The following is a 17,351-nucleotide window of genomic DNA, read 5'->3' as shown; positions in this document are numbered from 1 at the left end:
AACCACAACCTCACTTCTGCTTGTATGTACTGCTTCAACACTACCAAGGTGAAGCACTTGCTGGTGCCCTTTAAGCTTTGGAAACAGATGAAAATTGGATGGGACCATGTTGGGACTGTACGCAGGATGATCAATGACAGTGAAACCAAAGTATCAGATTGTTGCCGATGTCGCAGCACTTGCATTTGGTCTGGCAGTGTCATGCTGAAGGAAGTATGCTCCAAATATGGAAGAACTCTTCAAATTCATGAAACGTTATTACGGCACACTGTTTCTCATGCACCAACATAGTTGTTTTACACACCACCATGTTACAAGTTACAATTTGGAGCCCTCTAGCTGCACATAGTTGCAACCTGAGTAAGCAAAGCGGTACAATCTATTGAGTATTATGCATGACATGTACTACCTCAACCAATATTGAGAAATGAATAAAAAAAATTGAGGGCATTACTTTTCAGCACATCCTCATATAAACACTTGGTGACTATTTCTTCCAAGCATTATTCAGTATAACTGTACTCTGCAACCTAAATAGATCTGTAATTGTTCTGTGCTCGAGCCTCTTAGCAATTTCCTATTTCTATAGGAATATAACACTTGTGACAAAGTATAACATTTATTTTTACCAGTGATAATTTTATGAACTGTGTAGCTTTGCCTCTGTTCTCTAGTATCTGTGTTTTGATCACAGGGAAGAAGGCAGTAGATTTAACATACTTCCTGTATGCCATTAGATGAGAAAGGATGCACAGTACCTGTCACAAGTTTTGATAGAATATTTATCTAGTTCTCTTGGCTTGAATGGAGACAGGAATTGATGAAAATAATTTTGATGAAGGTGGCTGTTACATACTCTCTTAATGAATTTCAAGGTACCCTACTGCACAAAGATAGATGAAACTTTTCCAAAAGTTGTTTACTGTTTTTCTTATTTTTCATCAGTTTCGTTTACTCTGAACTGTGGAGAGCAGTTTATTTTCAGGTTCTCTCACTCTCACTCTCACTCTCACTCTCCTCCTCCTCCTCCTCCTCCTCCTCCTCCTCCTCCTCCTCATGAAATTTCATTATTTCACTAATGTAATTGCCTTTTCTAATGACCACACATTCATGGTGTTTGTACATTGTTTTTTCCTAGTATGTCTTTAAGCCAGTTCAAAACACATCTTCACATTTCATCCAACCATTATGTGGTCAGTTTCATTGTAATAAGGAGTTGGAAACTCTATTGTCAATCTACTTTCATTCATTCTTGTAATGAGCCCGTATAATTACTTTAATCTCTTCTTGCTCATTATGAATGTTACTTTCAATCAAACCTGTAGATATACACATTTTTTCTCTTTCTGTAAAGCCTGGGTTACATTGGAGTGACCAAAAGTAAACAAGCACCAGCAAATTAGAATTCTCTCTGGTGCAAATGCAACCTGTGTGCAAGCGGACACCATGCAATCATGTTCAGTTCGCATTCATATCTGCATGTTTGTATTTTGCCAGTTGTAGGTTTTTCAGCAAGCACCAAAGGAAGTTCACAAAGAGCATTTGTTGCAGTTTTGCAAGTGAACTTGGTTGTTGACATTACTTGGGCGAGTGATGGAGTGGTCTGAAGAGAATGAAATGTTTCTGATAACAGAATATAGATGTCATACGTCCTTGCGAGACAAAAAAAAAGATTGGTGGAAAATATCTGAAGCATAGAAAAATCCAAATTGGGACAAGAAAAAGACAATAAATTCATTAGATGCTGTCATCAAGTGGAAATGGAGGCAATAGCACAAAATTAAATTATTAAAAAGTACCAGTACAGTAAAATTTCTTGAAAGTAAATAAGTGCCTATATGTCTAAAAACAAAGATGATGTGACTTACCAAACGAAAGCGCTGGCACGTCGATAGACACACAAACAAACAAACACAAACATACACACAAAATTCAAGCTTTCGCAACAAACTGTTGCCTCATCAGGAAAGAGGGAAGGAGAGGGAAAGACAAAAGGAAGCGGAAAGCCGCTCCCGGGATTGGAATGACTCCTTACCCTCTCCCTTAAAACCCACTTCCTTTTGTCTTTCCCTCTCCTTCCCTCTTTCCTGATGAGGCAACAGTTTGTTGCGAAAGCTTGAATTTTGTGTGTATGTTTGTGTTTGTTTGTGTGTCTATCGACGTGCCAGCGCTTTCGTTTGGTAAGTCACATCATCTTTGTTTTTAGATATATTTTTCCCATGTGGAATGTTTCCCTCTATTAATTCATAAGGGTCTATATGTACGTATTTGCTGATTAAAATTAAAAATTGTTTAATTATTTTTAAGTTTTTTTTCCACTCTTGCAGTTCATGTGCTTAATATAGTTCCTCATTCTCTGAAGTGAATTATGTTTGCTGTCAAACCATGCAGTATTTGGAAGTACACAACAGAAAAGCCATTCACAAGGGCTCACTAAGGTTTAGTTTGGCAAACCAAAACATAGATGTGACTGGCTAAGCTCCTCGAGAGCTGTACATTTAGCATCACCTAAATATGATAATTTTATGGAATCAAAAACATACAGAGAACATTGCATCACCTTTCTTCTCCTACCATTTCTGTGACACCATTTGAGAATAAAATTTTATAAATTCATTCATACACATTTTGAAAACTCAGATAACAGATTTGAAGGTGACATTGTGCATTCAAGTGAATTTAATGAACGTAAATATTTTTGGATGAACTATACTCCAAAACATAACAAAAAATTAAGAAGAAAAAAGATATTAACAGAAAAGTAGCCCAAGATGTCAAAGCTTATACATTTAACATATCAATCATTTATTACTCATAATAATATTTCAACACTAATTTCATAATCTCTAATTTGTATAACATCATCATGTAAAACAATGACTTTAATCCAGTATGGTTAAATACCTTTATTAATAGTGGTTCACAAGCTAACCCATCCGGTTTCTCGAAGCCAATTTGTTTCAGATTAACTCCTTTGACTTCCTGAGGCAACTCCGAATCATTTAAATCCATTCCATAAATATATTGTGCTATGAGCAGAAGCTCTGCATAAAAAACTAAGAATGGGGAGCTGCGCAACATAGCTCTGCGCTGATTTGGGAACATCCACAGTAAACTTGCCCATAACAGTAAAACAAATGTAAGCCAACTGTGGTGTGTAATACTCCATGCCTGAAAATTAATTTCATCATATTACTTTACTGAACTATAAGAAAGTCTTTACATGCAACTTCAGTTATCAAAATTATGCTACGAAAAGTGCAACTCCATGCAGCCCATTCCTTCAGGATATTTAATATAAATATAACCATCAAAATGCATATATAAAGTTTTAAGTCTCTGGAAATGAAATAGACTAATATTTCACTTTATTTAGTTGATTTTTATTTAATTGTAATAAATATACACACAGCACATCATTATACAAATCTTTATTAACAGCAAGGAAATGAAAGCTGTGTAGTGTAGTCAAGGATTAAGCATATGTAGTTCTAGTACTAGGGTTAAAAAACAGAAAATAAATTTATCTTAACTCATTAATTTATTATAAGAATTCCGTAACATCTGAAACAATTGACATTTAGTACGAGACAGTTAAAATATAAACCAACACCAAATTCCTCACATAGATATACAAAAATTTAAGCACTGTATTGCATTGCACTATAACATCCGACAGGAGTGTCATCATGTGTTAGTGCACGATTAAGTGTTTGCTTAGTGTTGGTGGTGCAGTACCACATGATATAGCCAAGTGAACCATGGTTGCCAAAGCAATTCCTTGCCCAACTGTCAAGGGCACAGTGTTTTTCTGCATGTTTCCTGTAATTATATGTATTCCTTTTATTCCTAATTTCTGTCAATATTTCATTTCATGTTCGCTCCTTACTGATTAATTGTTACATAGTTGCTACAGGTTAACTAGTTCGCTTTTAGAAGCAATTCTGCTTTCTGCAAAGCATCAGTGCATTAAAGTACAATATCGCTCTTCTATCGATAAGGAAGCATGTCAGTAGATGACGAACCCACAATGAAGCCCATATACCTCCAGATGAGTGTGTGTTTGTCAGTTCTGGTTATGGTTATAAGCACATGCAAATCAGCCAAAGTCCAGCCAAAATTGACAAGTAGTGACCCCGAACATGACACGTTAACTGGAAGGAACTGAACCATAGCTGATTTTTATAAAGTTTACAGAATGTTTGAAGAACTGTCAGTGTTATGACTAGTGGTCCACTTGCCTCTGTTTTGGCCCAATAACCCACTCCTATGGTTTGTACAGGTGGAAGCAAGTTTCTGTTATGCTGGAATCATGGCTGCCCTCAAAGTGAGCCAACTGGATCATCACTTTGTGACTGAAATGCAAGGCATCACAGGGTCCCCAGAGGCGAATTCCTGTGGGAAACTCAATCCAGAATGATATGGAGAGTCACTGCCAACAGAAGGATAGAGTATACCAAGTTCTTCCACAAGAGGATATTGGGGACTATAAGCCTTTGCAATATCTAACAAATATCCAGCAAGGGAAACACCCCATCGCACTCCCCTCAGATTTAGTGGTAAGATGGCCCAGTGGACAACCCATCAAAAACTGAACACAGATTAAGCAAGAAAAAAGGTAGAAGGTGCACTGAACTGTGAAAAAAGAAGCAAAATAGAAACAGTGAATGGTCCCAGCTCAAGATGTGCAATATCAAGCAACTCTGAACAGTCAGTGTATCGTGGTTGTGTGGTCACTGTGTTGGACTATGAAGGGGGAGATCCATGTTCAAATCTCCCTTGAGTCTCATTTTTTCTTCTTCCTCTTCTTCTGCTTCTGCTTCTTCTTCTTCTTCTCCTCCTCCTCCTCCTTAGAATTATAAACTGTCCATCTGATTACTGACTCCAAATGGACATACCTTCTACTTGTTTTACACAGGTACCAGATGTTATGATTCTTGCATTCGATTTTGCAAGTTCTGACTCTTGAATTCCTTTGTTGTAATGTAGTTTACACCCATTTATTTATTGTTTTCATTTCTATGAGAGGTCTCTGCGGCATCTCGCCTACTACCACTATTCATCACACTTACTTGCAACAGTAATACACACATCAAAAAAGTTTTGCATCACCTTGGTTCAGAGTGTTCCGGAACCTGTACAGAAAATTGGAATTGAGATCAACATAAGCATAATTTCTGCCCTTTTTATTGCTCATGAAAACTACACACTGCATGTTGTACCACCATACGGCCAGGCCTTCAGAGGTGGTGGTCCTCATTGCTGTAAATACCAGTACCTCTAATACCCAGTAGCATGTCCTCTTGCACTGATGCATGCCTGTATTCATTGTGGCATACTATCCACAAGTTCATCAAGGCACTGTCGGTCCAGATTGTCCCACTCCTCAACGGCGATTCAGTGTAGATCCCTCAGAGTGGTTAGTGGGTCACATCGTCCATAAACAGCCTTTTTCAATCTCTCCCAGTCACATTCGATAGGGTTCATGTCTGAAGAACATTCTGACCACTAGTCGAGCGATGTCGTTATCCTTAAGGAAGTCATTCATAAGATGTGCATGATGGGGGTGCAAATTGTCATCCATGAAGATGAATGCCTCGCCAATGTGCTGTTGATATGGATGCACTATCGGTTAGAGAATGGCGTTCACATATTGTACAGCAGTTACTGTGTCTTCCATGACCACCAGGTGCGTACATCGACCCCACATAATGCCACCCCAAAACAGCAGGTAACCTCCACCATGCTGCACTCACTGGACGGTGTGTCTAAGGCGTTCAGCCTGACCGGGTTGCCTCTAAACACGTCTCCGACGATTGTCTGGTTCAAAGCGTATGCGACACTCATCGGTGAAGAGAACGTGATGCCAATCCTGAGCGGTCCATTCGACATGTTGTTGGGCCCATCTGTACTGCACTGCATGGTGTCGTAGTTGAAAAGATGGACCTCGCCATGGACGTCAGGAGAGAAGTTGCGTATCATGCAGCCTATTGCGCACAGTTTGAGTCTTAACATGATGTCCTGTGGTTGCACAAAAAGCATTATTCAACATGGTGGCGTTGCTTTCAGGGTTCCTCCGAGCCATAATCCGTAAGTAGCACTCATCCACTCAGACTCCTACGGTCTTGGCGTGCATCCGTGCGTCGCTGGGGTCCAGTCCCAGGTCGACGGGCACGTGCACCTTCCGCCGACCACTGGCGACAACATCGATGTACTGTGGAGACCTCACGCCCCACGTGTTGAGCAATTCGGCGGTACGTCCACCCGGCCTCCCGCATGCCCACTATACGCCCTCGCTCAAAGTCCGTCAACTGCACATACGGTTCACGTCCACGCTGTCGCGGCATGCTACCAGTGTTAAAGACTGCGATGGAGCTCCGTATGCCACGGCAAACTGGCTGACACTGACGGCGGCGGTGCACAAATGCTGCGCAGCTAGCGCCATTCGACGGCCAACACCGCGGTTCCTGGTGTGTCCGCTGTGCCGTGCGTGTGATCATTGCTTGTACAGCCCTCTCGCAGTGTCCGGAGCAAGTATGGTGGGTCTGACACACCGGTGTCAATGTGTTCTTTTTTCCATTTCCAGGAGTGTATTTCATAGTTTCTTGCATATCTCTTGCACTAGCACCACACGAGTCTGTGTCATCTGATTGTTCGAGCAATGTTGATATTGTGACAAGTGCTTCAGCAAATCAGGAAATTTCAAGCTTGTTGAAATGCAAGTATCATTTGCCAAGCCCTGCCCTTCTGAATTCTTCAAAATAAATCTGTACGTGACCTCAACAGCCAAAGCTTCATCTCTTAATTTATTTAAGATAACCCCTTTAAATGTATGGGTACACTTATATCCTCAACTAAACAATGTAAAAATGTTGACCTCAGTAGATATAGTTCAATCTGCGAATATAATATGACCCTGTATTTTCCGAATGATGAAATTGGATAAATTGCTAGATGACATTCAGATTATGGAACACAGTGCAGACATGGCAAAGGTTTATTGGGTCTGTCCTTTTAAGATTTTCCATTCTCTTTTGTGCACATGGACAATGTGCTAATGTTTTCGGCCACCTGGAACAACACCAATAATACCTGTACGAAGTATTTAAGCGAACATTGGATAGTCATGTTGAACGTTGCTACGTGCATTTTCTGGCAAACTTCTTAGGACAAGGACTTTCATCTTGGGGCTCTCTACTTTTAACAGAGGAGGTTGAGGCAATTCTGCTGCTACGTATGCAACCACAATCATGGCACTGTTGCAGTTCCTAGGAATATCAAACTTTTATCATCGTCACCTACCTTGTGCAGCAGAATTGCAGGAACCACTGACCATGGCACTGGCAGGACCTAAAGCAAAAGCCAGGTCCCCAGTGGAGTGGACTGAGGTTCTGTGCTACACATTCAAGGCCGTGAAATAGAGCATAGCTGACAGCACTTCTTGCACATCCCAAGCTCAAAGCAACCCTAGCATTAGTAGTGGATGCAAACCATACTGCCTTTGGTGTGGCACTGCAACAATGGTCAGATAGCTTGTGGCAACCACTGGTTTATTTCTCTCACAAACTGTTAACATTTCAGAGAAAGTTGATCATCTATGGCTGTAAGCTCTTGGCCATAAAAGAGGCCATTAAATACTTTCAACTGCAAACTGAGGCTCGAGTATTTATCAGCTTCATGAACCATAAACCACTGACCTAAGCATTTAAGTGGAAAAGTGGCAACTGCTCTCCTTGCAAATATAGCCATCTCAAAATTTATAGTGCAATTAAGTACTGACATAACGCACATTTTGGGTACTGATAAAAAAAACTGTAGTAGTTGCTGTCTTTAGGCGTCAGCAGCATGATGATCCCTATTCACATTCCCACACTGGCCCGAGTACAAAAAAAATGATAAAGAGCTCCAAACATTAGTCAATGACACTACGTCAGCATTAAGATTGCAACTCCTTGACATGCATTCTGGGAGAAAATGCCGGGCTGTACTGCGACATCTCCTGTGGAAGACCTTCCACATTTATTCCATCAGCATTCAGAAGACAAGCTCTTGACAGCATACAGAACCCATCCATCCAAGATTTGACGTACAGGAGACATGTCAAGGTTTACAAAAAGAAACTTTTTTCTCTTTTTTAAGAGAAATACAAAGGTTTAAATTATATTTTACATTTCTAAGTCACAGCTACATAAATACATAAAATAATACATGTAATACATTCCCTTTGCTCAGACGGTGAAGCTGTCCTCAATGAATTCTTGGACAGAATAGTAACACTTTTCCACCAGAGGAGTAAAGAGCAATCTTTTCAGTGAACCAAGCTCCATCTTAAATATATTACTGCCTTTTATTTTATTGAAATTTTTTAACCCTATATACTCTGGTATTTGGGCATAAAGTCAGGTTTGTGGCACCTGACAAAATACACAGTGCAAATGCCAAGCTGTTCAGTTTATTTGCTAAGTAATCTATGTGTATCTTCCAATTTAAATTTTTATTACGATTTAGGCCTAAGAATTTCACGTGGTTTGCTTCTGTGATATCCTGATCATTACAAGTTATCTTTACTTCAGTCCTTTCTAGTGATTTAGCTTCAAATTGCATCATTTTGGTTTTCGTTACATTTAGTTTTAGTCCATTCTGATGCAACCAAGATTCGAGTTTTTCTAAAGTACTTTTGGCTTTTTCTGGATCACTTTCAGATACATCATTTTCAATTAGAACTGATGTATCATCAGCAAATAAGACTGAATGAACATCAATAGCAAGTGGTAGGTCATTTACGCAAAAAAGAAACTGATAGGGACCCAATATCGAGCCTTGTGGGACTCCTTGGGGAACTGTTTTCCAGTTTGAGGAATAATTGGTTCCATTTGAAGTTAAAATTACTCTTTGTTTCCTATTTGACAGGTAAGAGCTAAACCATTTTAAAGCAGTGAACCCAATTCCATACATCTGTAATTAGTGGAGGAGTAATGCATGGTTCACTGAATCAAAGCTTTAGTTGCATCACAGAATATTCCTGTGACCTTTCTACCCTTATCTAACGTGGAGCATATTTTTTGGATAAACTCATTTATAGCATCCACAGTGCTTTTACCCTTATACTGTGATGTATGTTCAGAAATAGCTTTGAGGTTGACATTATTGAGCTTGATGCTTACCATTTGCTTACAATCACTCACAAAGTAACTGATCCAACTGTTAGGCAGACCAATGTCATATTGTGGTGACACAATTAATCTAACTTTAAAGACAATCACTGAATGGAAAAAGTGTGTAATAATTTTTGTACTGTTGCCTTTGTCATCTCACCTTTTGTCTTCCTTCCATATGGCTACTGTTTTACATTTTATCACATTGCATGTTTCTTGTGCAATAATAGATTGCAGTATTCACCAGTAGCTGTAACACATTGTTTTTATTATGTTTAGTGCCACCATAAGTGGTGTCCCTGCAAAAAAATTATGGGTAGCAAGAAGCACATCAAGTGTGAATCTACAGCACCCATTAAAACAGATTACGCTTCACCAGATCAGTTGCTGAATGAATCAGATAGAGTGATTACCAATCTGGTTCACAATGCTTCGAACTTTGGGACATTCATGTTAAGTTCCTGGTTTCATGCAGCCCTCAAACATTTTACCAGTTGGGCACACCACATCTTCCACATCGTGTAGCAAGTCTTAATACCACCGTAAATGCAACAACAGCTGGACTGGTGGTTCAAAATGTTGCAGCTTTCACTTATGCTTATTGTGTGCACGATGACAATTTACTATTTATCCGCACCATGGATGTCACCTTCAACCATTAGTTACATAAGTTAGAATTTCAGAAGCTACCCTACAACAAGTGTTGTTAATAGCTATCTTTCCCGTTAAGAGTGCTGTAATTTTGAACAACAGCAAAGACTCATCTTCACAGTTGCATGTGGGTGATTAAATGTACTATATTTTTGCAAATTGACAATTCAAGTGTAGACCCATAAGCTAGTAATAGTGTTGCATCATAATCACACATAATGCTAATAGAGGGCAACAGCTTCTGCTAGTGAAAGAGATCTGTATGGTCCAGCCAGACAAACATTCTCCAGTGGCAAATCAAGGAAATGCATGCAAAGCACTGACTCAAGAGCTGATGCAACATCAGCTGATGGGATATATGTGGCCTTGTCAACAAATTGTCATGGAATTGGTACTGGTACCATTCAAGCTTTGGCCAAAAGCCAAGGAAGTGAACATCCCCTTGTGATTACCCAAAAGATAACAGCAGTCATGTGCAGGCATCTACCAATGTCTGCAAGAAAAGTGTCTACAATAAGTCAAAAATTCCCAATGCTTTTGCTGCTATTCTTGACCTAAAGATGGTCATTTCCAATTTAGGTAGTGGATTTGTCATCACACTCACCACTGGCAACTCGTAAACTTTCATAAAACACCAGACTGACACAATGTTCTTGGCAAATTTTTTTTTGTTCATGCCATTTCACAAACATCCTTCACTGGTGCAGGATCAGACACCTGTTTACCACCTTTGAATGAGGGCCAAAAAACTTAGGCCGACTCTTAGCATACAGCTGCTAATAACTGTAACATTCGTACATCTGGTAAACAAAGCATAGTAGTAACTTTTGCTTTAAGAGGCCATTTCAGAGGAGTTTTTTATTAGCTCTCACGGAAAACCATTCTCGGTGCCAATTTCTCGTGCCATTACAATATAGATATTTCTGTATTCTGAGCACAAGCAGATGAGCTGGGAGATGGTTCATGGACATCATACAGTAAGCAGCTCCCACACCCTGCACTGCAGCCCTCCTGGTGACACGCTGCAACATAGTGTGGTTAACAGCCCTCCTGCACCAGGTATCATGGTGACCGGATTGGATTCTATTGGCTCCAGCTCTAAGATGCCAGAGTACTCACTGAAGATTTTCATATGCTGAAGCATGCTTTCTGCAATTTAAATGGTAAGTTAAAATACCCAAGGGAAGGGGAAAAAAAAACATTTCTACCAAGAGTAAAGTGTTATGTTTCAAAATTTGTGTGAATTCCAAGAAATTAGAGGTTGCCTTAGCCAAAATGTGTAAATTGCAAGAACGTTTTTCTCCAACTCGATCTTTCATCTACATCCCACATATCTGAGCGTGCAACTGCTATAGAGAAAACTACATGTTTTTCTGTTGTCATGGTAGAATGCAACAGACCACATTCCAGATTACTACCAGACATCCTGTAACTTTCAAGGTTTGAAAACTATTGCAATTACAATCTCTGTTCACAGATGATTCTGTGACTCAACATCATGACCGATGTCTACTGCCTACAACAAACGATGCTTGTAGCATGGAGTCTACAGCTTCAATGGCACAGCCTTCACTGGCATTGGATGCTGTTCAAGTGTCACAGCAGCAGTCTGTATTTGGGCCAGGCTGCACACTATGAATACCCCTACGCCCTCCACAGCTTTATTTCTATACGGAGGGAGGGGGGTGGGCAGTGGGGTTTACTCTGTTTCCAAACACTTCCTCCCATTCTCTGCCTTTTTCTCCTCTCTCCTACTTCACTAGACACAACTCTTGACCCCAGAACTGCAATTCCTACATTGTGTGATACGCTAGCAAGTTTTCAGTCTCATTTATGCTCCTGTCATTGACCCTATGTCTCTACAATTCAGAACGACTACGGACAAATTATTTTACTATACTTACCATCATTATTAAATTCGCACCAATATATGAAGATCGGTTGATTAGTTGAATTGTAAGTGTAATGCAGTCCAAAATAATTTCAAAGGCACTGCTTCTCAGCTCCTCTCCCTCTACAAAAAAAAAAAAAAAAAAAAAAAAACAGCAGATTTAATTGCATGAAATGAGTTACAAAATTTTAAAAACAGAACAAAATTATGCCTGTAATAGTTGTCTTGTTAAAACACAGTAGTAGTTCAAAACGCCACAAGTGGGATAATCACACTTGCTATGATATCACTCCTAACACAAACACTATTTTTTATTTCTTAATCTTATTTTACCATATATGAAATTTATGTGATATGTCAAAGTTTTTGTACAAGAAGTATTTTTGAATAATTGTAGTTTATAATGGTAATTCAATTTATTTGTAGCTGATAAACAATACTTTTTCACTGAAACTTTCTGGCAGATTAAAACCGTGTGCCCGACCGAGACTCGAACTCGGGACCTTTGCCTTTCGCGGGCAAGTGCTCTACCATCTGAGCTACCTAAGCACGACTCACGCCCGGTACTCACAGCTTTACTTCTGCCAGTATCTCGCCTCCTACCTTCCAAACTTTACAGAAGCTCATTTGCAGGAGAGCTTCTGTAAAGTTTGGAAGGTAGGAGGCGAGATACTGGCAGAAGTAAAGCTGTGAGTACCGGGCGTGAGTCGTGCTTCGGTAGCTCAGATGGTAGAGCACTTGCCCGCGAAAGGCAAAGGTCCCGAGTTCGAGTCTCGGTCGGGCACACAGTTTTAATCTGCCAGAAAGTTTCATGTCAGCGCACACTCCACTGCAGAGTGAAAATCTCATTCTGGAATACTTTTTCACTGTTTCAGTCAGTCATTGCCTAATATTCCCACCAAAATTCTCAACAACCTCTGGATCTTTCAATTTATCTAGTCGTGTCTTCCTAGTTTTGTATCTTTCTACAATTTCTTTACTTCAATCTACAAGTCCAAACTAAAATTTATGGTCAGAGTCCGAATGTGTCTCTGGAAATGTTTTTTTTTTTCTTAAATTTAGAATCTAGTTTCAAAATCTGTCTTGCCATTACAAAGGATGCCCCAGGAGGAATAGTAAATATTTTAGTGGGTGGTAGTACATACTAATTCAAAGAAAATATTCCACCTAACATGTGCCCAATATTTATTAGTTACTGTCTGAATGTAATGCAAACAAATACTTAGAGAAGGTCTTATGGAAAGGCAAATGATTAAGTTCAAAGTTGATTTTCAAGAATTCCATCTCAAACTCAATGCACTATAGAATTCTCTTGACACCACCACATACAGCTCTTCTGAAGTCATCCTGTCTATCTCTTATGAGGGCAGCACTACTTGTAATCTAATGATCAATTAGTCTCTTATGCTTATGTTTTCTTTGTAGGCCTCCCCTTGTAATCATCACAGAACTTGAAGAACATTTGATTTTCTGAGCAATGTCAGGTTTAGGTGAGGTGTGATCTGATGACTAGATTGTCCAAATGCCCTGTCATGATGGAAAACCTCACACATCCTTGCAGGCCAAGGACCTCTTCCAATAATACTGGAAACTCATTTTCAAAAAAAACTCTAAATAATGGGGCCCTGTAAGATGAAAATTTAGCACAACAGGCCCGATCAACTGGTTTTCATACTACAGCACATATTTACGGACAGCCGTTCTTGAAAATGCGTATCCACAAAGGTATGTGTGTTTTTGTTGGACTACCAGTTCATTTATGAGTGTTACTGACACCATCATGAGTGAAAGTGCCTTCAGGAGTTAATAATATTAATGGAATTACTTTGCTCCCAGCAATGACAAAATTCCAATCAGTTACTTTCACCATCTTCTCAAAGGTACTGAATCCACTCTAAATGATAAGGATTGCACATAAATAATGTCTGTCATATGTGGAACACTGATACACGTGAAAATTCAGCATGTGCTTGTTGAAGAACTTTGTTCTAGCAACTGAATAATGAATGCTAATTCATCCACACCCTGTTGGTCTACACCTTCACATGAAATATGACTCCTGGGCACTAGACCAGTCTCACACAGTTTAGTGAATTATAACCAAGCACTTCAGCATATAGCAGTCTGTGGTTAGGAAATCTTGTACCACATTCTCTGCAAGCAGCAGCATTTCTATATCAAAACATGTATATTAATACCAAACCAGCATATTCAGCATTTGTAGGTATGTGCAAGGGGTTTAAATGATATAGTAGAATCAGCCAGCAAATAACAATCATAGTTAAAAAATGCAATTATGTAAATTCAAGCACAACTTCACAACTTTAACTTCAAAATAAAAATAACAATTGATAAATAAACCCATAGTGAACAGTACACAAACACAGAAATGTAATAAGTTGTCACTCTGGAACCAATACAAATGGGATGCCTTCTATATGGAAGTTTTATTTGAATTATTTTATAATGTTACCTACTAAAATGTTTAGTTTTACTCCTGTATAGCTGAACTAATACCTCCCAATGTTTCCTGATTTTCTCCATCTTATCAACCTCCTATCATGATTCTCAAACCAAGTGTTGAGAATGCTCTGTGCAAAATTTTACAGGTGAATTCTGCTACTTCTTTCCTCAATACCATGTTCTCACACAATTTTTTTTCTTCTCTTCTTTGTCCTAATACCGAATTTCACCCCCATCACATTTAATTTTTCATCCCCATTAACAGTTTCTTATCTCACCGTACAGTCTTTCAGTCCCATCTCCATCTGTGGAGCTAGCAGGCATATGACCTTTTACTACTATGATAATTGTTTGGTTCATTTCCGTCGTGTAATGTGTTCACTATGCTGTTCATAGTAGCATTCCTATCTTTCATTCAGTATTAGATCTATTCCTGCATTATTACTGACTGATTTCATATGTATAACCATGTACTGCATTTCACTAATGCCATGGCAACTTCAATCTGTCCATTTCCTTTTTTAAATTCTCCAACACACCTAACCAATTAAGGGATCTAACATTCCGCATTCAGAAGCACAGAACACCACTTTTGTTTTTCCTGGTGACAACATCTTCATGGGTACTCCTCACACACTTGTACGAATGGTGTACTATTTCAGCTGTAGAATATTTTACTCCAGGAGATGCAGTCATCATTAGGCCAGACAGTAGAGTGACTCCTACATGACCTTGGTGGACATAATGGCTGTAGTTTCTCCTTTTAAAAGAGAGATCAAAACCTTTCTCTTTGAGGGTGTTGCTGCAGCATATGTGCAACATAACATGACTCCAATGCAGGTATAAAGTACCAACACATAGGCTAGGGATTAGTGTGGCACTTGTGGTTTCCAATATGCATGCAGGAAATGCGAAAACATATATGCAACTGCAGTCTTTCTCGGTGTATTCCACTGATGAATTCTTCTCAGGTTATCAGCTGAATGGTGGCGTTGTCTTGTTGCAACGTTTCAATGAGTTCTGGCCAGAAGACGATGGGTATGAAACTCATTGAAACATTGCGACAAGACAATTCCACCACTGGGCTGATAACCCGAGAAGAATTCATCACGTGGAAACATGAACTGTGGCGAATTTATTGCCTAAAGTGTTCGAACAGGACCGACGAGTTGTTATTCTTTACTCGACTGCCAGAGGACAAACACAGCTAGGCATCCATCGGAGAATGGGTAATATGTATGCGGCAGAATGTCGGAGACCACCATTGTGGGATGGTGTGCCAAGGGGTGCTGCTGCTTCATGATAAAGCACATCCCCATATCGTAAATGTTGTAGTGCAGTAGTTATGTCAACTGAAGTGGAAGGCACTCAAGCACCTGCCTTATAATCCTTATCTCTCCCCAAGCAATCATAACAACTTCAGTACTTTAACAAAAGGCCTTGAATGGTCAACAATTTCTGTCAAACAAGGATGTGCAACAGGCAGTTATGCACATCTTTATGCAGCAGGACACTGAGTTTTAGCAAATGGGCATCTTCAACCAGGTGCATAGGTGGGACAATTTCCCCAATGCTCACAGTGATTTTGCATGATTGGTATACTGATTCTGAAATGTACAGCCTTCAGACAGAAACTTTTTGATCATCCCCTTATGATTGTTCACAGTACGAACACAGTACGGTCTCATCCGTCAATCATCCAGACTATTGCCCATGCAGCTATTGAAATTACTGCTGCCCCTCTTCAGGAACCACAGATTTTTCTGGCCTCTCCAAAGATATACCTCTGTTATGATTGCATCTGGGTCATTCCATGAAATGTGAAAGCTTTTTACATTTTTAACACTTACTGATACTTTGTTAGTGGCAAATCAACACAGCTCACACAGGTTTATCAGAGTTTTTATTATTATCATTATCATTATTATTATTATTATTATTATTATTATTATTATTATTATTATTTTCATGTTAATACTTCAATTTAAACTGTACAAATGTTACATCTGTGACCATGGAAGGCCACACCCGTGGTATGACTGTCTGTATCACTGAGGCCCGCAAGCCACCCCCACCTCAGTAAGGCCCATGGTCCTTGAGATAATTTCAAGGTGAGTATTGGCCAGCAATTCTGTCTCATAATTTCTTTGGTAGGCAGATACAATCACTGGGCAATTCAAGATAAACATTGTGATTACAAATGGCTACAGCTATTTAATGCATTATGATACATCAATAGCAATTACAGTGAATGAAAAATAAAGTTCAAATAGTTTTACATACTTTATAGGTGTTTTATCTGAGTCTCCTTGGTCACATGGATAATATCTGCTGCAATAATCTATTTCACAACATTTGTTCTGATACATGGAGTCACTAATGTGCAACGAGCATTTTTATTTCTGGAGCAGTTTTTGAAAAAAAAATCTTATTTTTAAGTGTAGTTGCTTGAATAGGAATAAAATGATACTGTGTTCATTAATTTTAATAGTAATCATGTACACATATCCCATAAACTGACATGTTTCACATTATTTTAAGGAAAGAACTGTTCAAATTATCTATGGGACATGTAACTAACTAACAAAGGAGGCACACATACAAGATCTTTCACACAATCCTATAAAAAGAAATTCATGGGTGTCATGTAGTGAGATCTATGTGACCAGGAACAGAATACAGTGTCATCTTGTCTGGCACGGCTGATCCAACAATTTGGAAGATGTTGATTTAAAAATGTGTGAACCTTCATATCCCAATGTGTGGGTCCTCCATCAGCATAACAGACGTCATGGAATTGCATGAAGATGTAAATCCATCAATGATCAAGTATGTCCAGGTAAATGCTTGATGAAAGACTTAACTCAATGAAGAAGAATAGACACTACAATTTTTGTGCTGATTTAGCGAGAAACACATTAACCTTTGGTAAGTTACAGGTGTGTGAGTACAGATCACCACTCTCTTCTACTCCATATTCAGATGATGTGCCAGTTAAGCTTGCCTCATCCCTAAAAAGATATGTCCAACAAATTTTTCTTCCTCCAGCTTTCACTATTGCTCTTCATCTGGTGTAGTCTTCATGTTTCAATTCCTGTGAAACTCTGATTACATATTGTTTAATTTTCAGCTTCATTTTGAGAACCTGACAAATCACTGTTTGTGGCATTTGGGGGCTCCCTAAAGACTCA

General features: G+C 39.1%; 1 protein-coding gene across 1 annotated transcript in view; it reads right to left on the bottom strand.

Annotated features, from left to right (window-relative positions):
* The window catches only part of LOC124616722 (piezo-type mechanosensitive ion channel component), a 684,203-nt gene that overhangs the window by 409,954 nt on the left and 256,898 nt on the right, over window positions 1-17,351 (bottom strand). Inside the window, exons 11-12 of the mRNA XM_047145082.1 lie at window positions 11,711-11,820; window positions 2,905-3,171 (exon numbers count right to left, since the gene is read on the bottom strand). Coding sequence (XP_047001038.1) covers window positions 2,905-3,171; window positions 11,711-11,820 — 377 coding nt within the window. The remainder of the gene's footprint in view (window positions 1-2,904; window positions 3,172-11,710; window positions 11,821-17,351) is intronic.

The sequence above is a fragment of the Schistocerca americana genome, chromosome 5 (assembly GCF_021461395.2).
Source record: "Schistocerca americana isolate TAMUIC-IGC-003095 chromosome 5, iqSchAmer2.1, whole genome shotgun sequence".
In the NCBI taxonomy this organism is placed as follows: domain Eukaryota; kingdom Metazoa; phylum Arthropoda; class Insecta; order Orthoptera; family Acrididae; genus Schistocerca; species Schistocerca americana.
Note: the sequence above shows the minus strand (reverse complement) of the source record. Positions and strands in the feature narration are given on the sequence as shown.